Raw genomic sequence first — 6767 nt, 5'->3', positions numbered from 1 at the left:
AATTTGTATTACAGAATATGTACTTATCTATATTTGAGCTAAGAAGCCGAGCTCGTCGCTTATTTAAAATGTCTCTAAAAGCGAAAAAAACTCCCTCACTTGTTTGAAAAGCAGTCAGAGATATTGACAATGTATACATATGTCTTGATATTTGCCTTAGCAATTTCAAATTTTTTTTACCTTTTTTCCAGTTCTTGAACACACAAATTCCTGGATAAACAGCAGTACAGTAGTAATATATTTCAAAATCTATTTTTGACCCACACTGAAAAATTTTTTTTTGCATTATTAGTGTCCAATAATTAACAAAAGTCGTGTTGACTATTTTTATACTCTGTACATGAAATGTATAGAAGTATATTAGGTTTGCGGGAGCTGAAAAATGTAACAGGCAGAAGGAGGCGTGGCAGACCCCACAAAGTATATATATTCTTGATCAGCATGACGAGACGAGTCGATCTAGCCCTGTCTGTCTGTCTGTCCGTCTGTATGAACGTCTGGATCTCAGAGACTATAAGAGATAGAGACACCAAATTTTGCACAAAGATGCCTTATGTGTGTATTCTATACGAGTTTGTTTTATTTTTTTGACCCCCCCCCCCCCACTTCCCCCCCATATGGGGGTTTTCCCGATATTCCATTCGTATAATCGCCTATATCTCGGAGACTATAAGACCTAGGATGCCTTATGTGAATACGCAGAAAATGTATATTTTGGAATTTCCCTCCCTCCCCCCTCTACCCCACAAATGCGATTTTCTCTAACTCCCGTAATTCTTAGAATTTCGAATTTTTTTTGCAAATACCCCCAGTTAGTTATTATGTGTCCGTATGCCAAGCTTCACTATGATAGACCGATTTAACAAGAAGTTATAGCCATAAATATATTTGCTGCTGCAGCGCTGCTCAAGCGCTGTCCGCGGCTGTTGTTGATGCTGGTGCTTTGGTTGACTGCACATATGTTTACACAGACACGAATAGATGCGCATAGGCATACATACACTCACACAGACGCAATTGCTATGTAAATGTGCAATTATACACCCTTTACGTGAGTTCGAATACCGAGAAAGGTAAAATCGATCCATTTTTTTTTTTTAATTTTCTTAATTTTTTTTATTTTCTATAATTATTGTAAACATATGTACAGAGTATTTCAAAGTCGGGACCCCTTTTTTACTTGTTTTTATTACTTTAGTTGTTAATTTTTTTCGTGTTGTATTCGTGTTTGCTCGTACGTGTTTTGTCGTGCCTTTTTATCTCAACACGAACACGCACGGCCACGCACGAAATCGGAATTTGCAACACGAACACGCGGGCCCACACGTGGCACAAAGTGCCACGACCGAAAACACGGCCCGTGCCCAACTCTACTCCCGACACTCTCTAAAGAGTTCATTTCCCAAATAGCAAATTACTTTGGTACGATTCGAGATATTCGATACATAAAGTACAATAAATACTATGTATGGTTATATGTGCATACATACATATGTATGTTTATGTATATAGTATGATAGGGATAAATCAAGGCAAGTAATTTCTAATTAAAAGTTCTACAATTCGGCAAACTTATTTGGTCAACTTATGCGACTGCACAACATTTAAATGAGCATACATCCATCCGTCTGGATGAATACCTGGATTTCGGAAACTTCGTATATAGACACTTCTAGTCCTTAGGCAACACGAGTCAATTTACTTCTGATTTGAAAAAATCGATATAATGGAGTACTCATTATCAAAACATTGAAGATGACAAAAAAATCGATGTTTCTTTTTACAACCCTGCCGAAATAAATCTAAAACAAACTATCAAGTAATTTGTTCTTTGTTTCTACCTGGTGAAGTACGTCGTAGAAGATTATGGGACGGAGAAAGTCGAAGCGGAAACCCCCACCGAAAAGAAAGAACATCGAGCCTCTTGACCAACAGTTTAATTGCCCGTTTTGTAATCATGAAAAGTCCTGTGAAGTAAAAATGTGAGTAATTTGGCACATTTGTGTTCATTCATATGTACATTATATAAAGCCAATTCACTTTGGTTGAATTAGACATATGTACATACATATGTATGTATGTAAATATGTAGTTAACAGTTTATATTTAAACTGGATTGCAGCTATCTGCAATATTTTAATGTTAAATGGTGCACTATCTTACATGATGTTACATACATACATATGTACATACATACATTTGTATGTTATGCTTGTGCGCCGGCTTGTATGTTGTAATGATACAATTAAATTGACCGTGTTTTGTGCTTTGTCATAATCGCAGGCACCGGCTGTTTGTCGGGATGTTAATGTACCAAGTAACGCCATTCTAAATTATTGAGACTTGTAAACATCACTTATAGGCATATAGTAATAGTGTGGCGGTTTTGCACTAATTATAGTTCCCGCAGTGTTGTTACTGCTTTGCACATGCACACCAGACATACACACACATAAACGCATAATTATTCTACACATATGTACAGAGTATTTCAAAGTCGGAACACCCGACTTTAGCTTCTCTCTAATTGTTTTTTATTTATGTAAATACCCAGTCAGTACGTCACTACTAGTTCTGTTTAGTGATAATTTGCACCTCCACTAGTTCTAGCTTCATGCTCTGCTCTATTAACTTTTTATACACGATGTTATACAGACGAGTCAATTGTCACCGTCTCCCATACCTTGTACCAAAGAATGTGCTAGCCAGTCTTCCAGTCACAGTATAATCTATAATGACAAAATCTAATTTAAAAGCATTTATAAAATTGTCAAATTATTTCATTTTATATAATTGATGTATATATGTAAATGTTTATTCTTACCTTTTTATTTCTTGCAATATTTTAAAAACACACGTCGTCCCAAAAGTCAAAGCAATCGAAGGCCGCATAAACGCAAAACAATAGATGAGTAAATAAAAAATCTGCAACACTTCCTTAATATTTGTTGGTGTAATTTGCACAGCGGAAATAGTAACGAGATCTGCTTAGTATTTCTTTGAGTTTCTTGAGGAACGAATAAAGCGCACGAGCATCAAAATCATATTTGGCAAAAGTATTTTAACAACATATTGCATAATTTAAAACAAACAAAAGTATATATATTCTTGATCAGGGTGACAAGCCGAGTCGATATAGCCATGTTCGTCCGTCCATCTGTATGAGCGCAAGGATCTCAGAAGGTACAAGAGCTAGAATAACCAAACTCGGTATCCAGGTTCCCCTGAGCCCTAGGCAGGTCAAGTTTGTTTTTTTTTTTATTCTGATACACCCACTCCCTCGCAATTCGTGTTTTTTATATAACTTCCGTAATTCTTGGAATTTTGAAATCAATGTTGGTAGTTACATCCAGTTAGTGCTTATGTGTCCGTGTGCTTAGTTTCATCATGATAGGTCAATTCTGAGAAAGTTATAGCCATAAATAAAAATGCTGCCCATGCGCTGCCTGCGGCTCTGCCCGCAGCTGTAGTTATTGTTGCTGTTTTGGTTCAACTTTGTGCCGCATACATACACGCATAGACACGACTATGTAAATGGGTGCTGTTAAAACTGTACATAAACATGTCTTCTATGTATGTATTAAAAAAATTTCCTTTATTAATTTAAATAATAAATTCAATTTTTTTATAGAGATTAAAAAAGGAAAAGGGGATACAAAAAATGTTTTGATCGATTTTACCTCTCTTGGTAAAGGGTGTATAATTGCACATTTACATAGCAATTGCGTCTATGTGAGTATATGTATGTTTATGCGCGTCTATTTGTGTCTGTGTAAACATGTTTACAGTCAACCAAAGCACCAGCATCAACAACAGCTGCCGGCAGCGCTTGGGCAGCAAATATATTTATGGCTATAATTTCTTGTTAAATCGGTCTATCATAGTGAAACTTGGCATACCGACACATAGTCACTAACTGGAGGTATTTGCAAAATTTAAGTTCGAAATTCCAAGAATTACGGGAGTTGCGATTTGTGGGGGAGAGAGGGGGAGGGAGAGAAATTCCAAAATACACATTTTCTGAGTATTCATATTAGGCATCTTGGTCTAAAATTTGGTGTCCCTAGGTCTCATAGTCTCCGAGGTATAGGCGATTATACAAATGGAAAATCGGGAAAATCCCCATAGGGGGTGAAATAAAAAAAATAAAACACACTTGCACAGCGGACACACATAACGCATCTTTGAGATCCAGGTGTTCATACGGACAAACAGACAGGGCTAGATCACACCGCAACCGCTTATATACTTAGAGTCACAAAAATAGGCACTCATGCAGTTCTCTGGTGTGTACACTATACAAGTTTGTTTTATTTTTTTGTCAGGAAGTTATAGCCATATATATAATCTCAGGCCAAGCATTGCCCGCAGCTGTTGTTGTCGTCGCTGCTTTGCACAGGCACATGAGACATACATAGACACAGAGTCACGCATAATTATTCTATACTTATGTACAGAGTATTTCAAAGTCGGCACACCCGACTTTAGCTTCTCCACTTGTTTTTTAATTTTACTTGTGTATAAATATACATATACGATTTTATATTTGAAATCTTTTTATGTCATGTTACAGGGACAAGGGACGAAATACTGCCAAAATTACATGCCGTGTTTGCTTGGAAGATTTTCAAACGGGAATCAATTTTCTTTCAGAACCTATTGATGTTTATAATGACTGGATTGATATGTGCGAAGCTACAAATTAATATATTATACTCGGCAAATTTAATTTATAAGTAAGAAAAAAGTATCGGCAAGCATAGGTATTATCTTTAGGTTAGCATTGATTTTTCGAAGCTATACTTTAGTAATATTTACATTAGTAATTATAGTAATATAACTAATTATCAGGGTATTTATGTAATTGTTCGAAATAAAACTACATTACATGGACGAAATTTTTCGCAAACTAATATTGCTATTTACTTATACATGTATATTTACAATATTTACGTTCTCATATTTAAAAGAAATAAAATCTGCCTAATTTTCATTTAAAGACTTCAAATTTTTTTATGTTGGGCGTGTTATTATATTTCTGAAAGAGCTGTTTTCAACATAAATATTGTGGGGTAATTATGTGTCGTTCTGATTGTTACATACCCTTCGGATAGGAGTATTTATTTATTTAATTAAATTTTGTAAGAAAGTATGTAACTCACATGCGTGGCGTTAATTTTATTTAATTATTTGAATATAATTTTTTGCCTTTTTGGTAGTGGTATTTAGGAGTTGAGCCCAATCTACTCTAGAATTCCATTCTTGTTCTCCTTTTCGAGTATTATGACCTAATAATAATACTTTTTACTTTTTAATCTTATGAGAGTTCTCTCTCACCTCCCTAAAATTTTCTAATTTCAGCTACCTCCGGCAGAATCACTGATCGCCACAGCTGTGATTAGGGGCATAGCTTGCCGGGCTGTCTAATAAATTTTTAATTATATTTTATTATTTCAATTTTAATTTAATCATACTTTTTTATCTTTTAATGCTATTTTTTCTTCTCTTTTTCATTTTGTTAGGCTTAATAACTTCTCTGACTACTCTCTGCTGTGAATCTGGCCGTAGTTGGCCGTATTTTTGTTATTTCTAGAGGGTTTTCTTTTCCTTAGTTTTATCTAGTACTAACGCTTTCGGCTTGCGTTGCTGCGCCACTGAATTGTAGTGCTTTTTAATCTTTCCGACGTCAAATCTTTTTATCTATTACGCCCTGTTGGTGTTTCTTGGATCAAATGTGGATGCCCTTTCGCGCATTTGCCGAATCTTCGACTTTCGTTCTTGTTTCGTTTTGATGGCTCTAGATGTGGATGCCCTTTCGCGCATTTTCCAAAGCCGCAACTCCCATTCTTTTTCCGTTTCTATGGCTCTAGACGTAGATGCCCTTTCGCAAAGATCTTGCAAACCTTAATTACGTTCATTGGAATTTTAAGCTACATTTTTCTGAATTCGATTTTAAATTTTTTTATACCCTGTACCCGTAGGGTAAAAAGGGTATATTAGGTTTGTGCAAAGTATGTAACATATAGAAGGAAGCATCTCCGACCCCATAAAGTATATATATTCTGAATCAGCATGACGAGAGAAATCGATCTAGACATGTCCGTCCGTCTGTCCGTCCGTCTGTCCGTCTGTCCGTCCGTCTGGATGAACGCGAGGATCTCAGAAACTATAAAAGCTAGAATAACCAAAGTTGGCATCCAGATTCTCCTAGGTCCGAGTAAGGACGAGTTTATGTTTTTTTTTTTAATTTTCCCCCCCTTCCCCCGCTACAGAATTTCGTCAATAGCGTCCACATTTCAAATGCTACCTAAACCAAACTTTGCACACATAATTTATATATAATTGTCTACTGTTGTATAAAATTTTATTCAATTCGGTCAGTTCTAAGAAAAGTTATTAGCAAAACAAATCCTCGCCAGTACAACCCCCCCAAACTGCAGCAGCAAGTTCGCTCTTCTTCTTCCTCTTTTTGCTGCTGCTATGGGCGCATATAACTCAGTGACGGAAGTTTACCTGGGTACAGGGTATTACACTGTCGGGCTTGCTCGACTGTAGCGTTCTCTCTTGTTTTATTTACGAATCAATCTGTCAAACATATTAAAATGAGCCACGAAACTTCACAAGTTTGCCCACGGGACTATTTTGAATATATACTATACTAGTTTTGTGCGAATGTATGTAACAGACAAAAGGAGACGTGGCTGACCCCACAAAGTATATACAAGGTGTGTCCCAAAGTAAACAGGACTTTAAAAAAAAAAAAAAAC

At 36.1% G+C, this 6767-nt stretch overlaps 1 protein-coding gene across 1 annotated transcript; it reads left to right on the top strand.

Annotated features, from left to right (window-relative positions):
* The first annotated feature begins 1823 nt into the window (after nucleotides 1–1823).
* Nucleotides 1824–4909, top strand: LOC115628105 (transcription elongation factor 1 homolog). The gene is made up of 2 exons (XM_030524086.1): nucleotides 1824–1982; nucleotides 4574–4909. Exons 1-2 carry the CDS (start codon nucleotides 1867–1869, stop codon nucleotides 4704–4706), a joined length of 249 nt encoding a protein of 82 aa, XP_030379946.1. The 5' UTR covers nucleotides 1824–1866; the 3' UTR covers nucleotides 4707–4909.
* The last annotated feature ends 1858 nt before the right edge of the window (nucleotides 4910–6767 follow it).

Source organism: Scaptodrosophila lebanonensis, unplaced genomic scaffold (assembly GCF_003285725.1).
Source record: "Scaptodrosophila lebanonensis strain 11010-0011.00,11010-0021.00 unplaced genomic scaffold, SlebRS2 tig00000101-arrow-pilon, whole genome shotgun sequence".
Lineage (NCBI taxonomy): Eukaryota > Metazoa > Arthropoda > Insecta > Diptera > Drosophilidae > Scaptodrosophila > Scaptodrosophila lebanonensis.
This window is presented reverse-complemented; position numbering and strand designations above follow the sequence as displayed.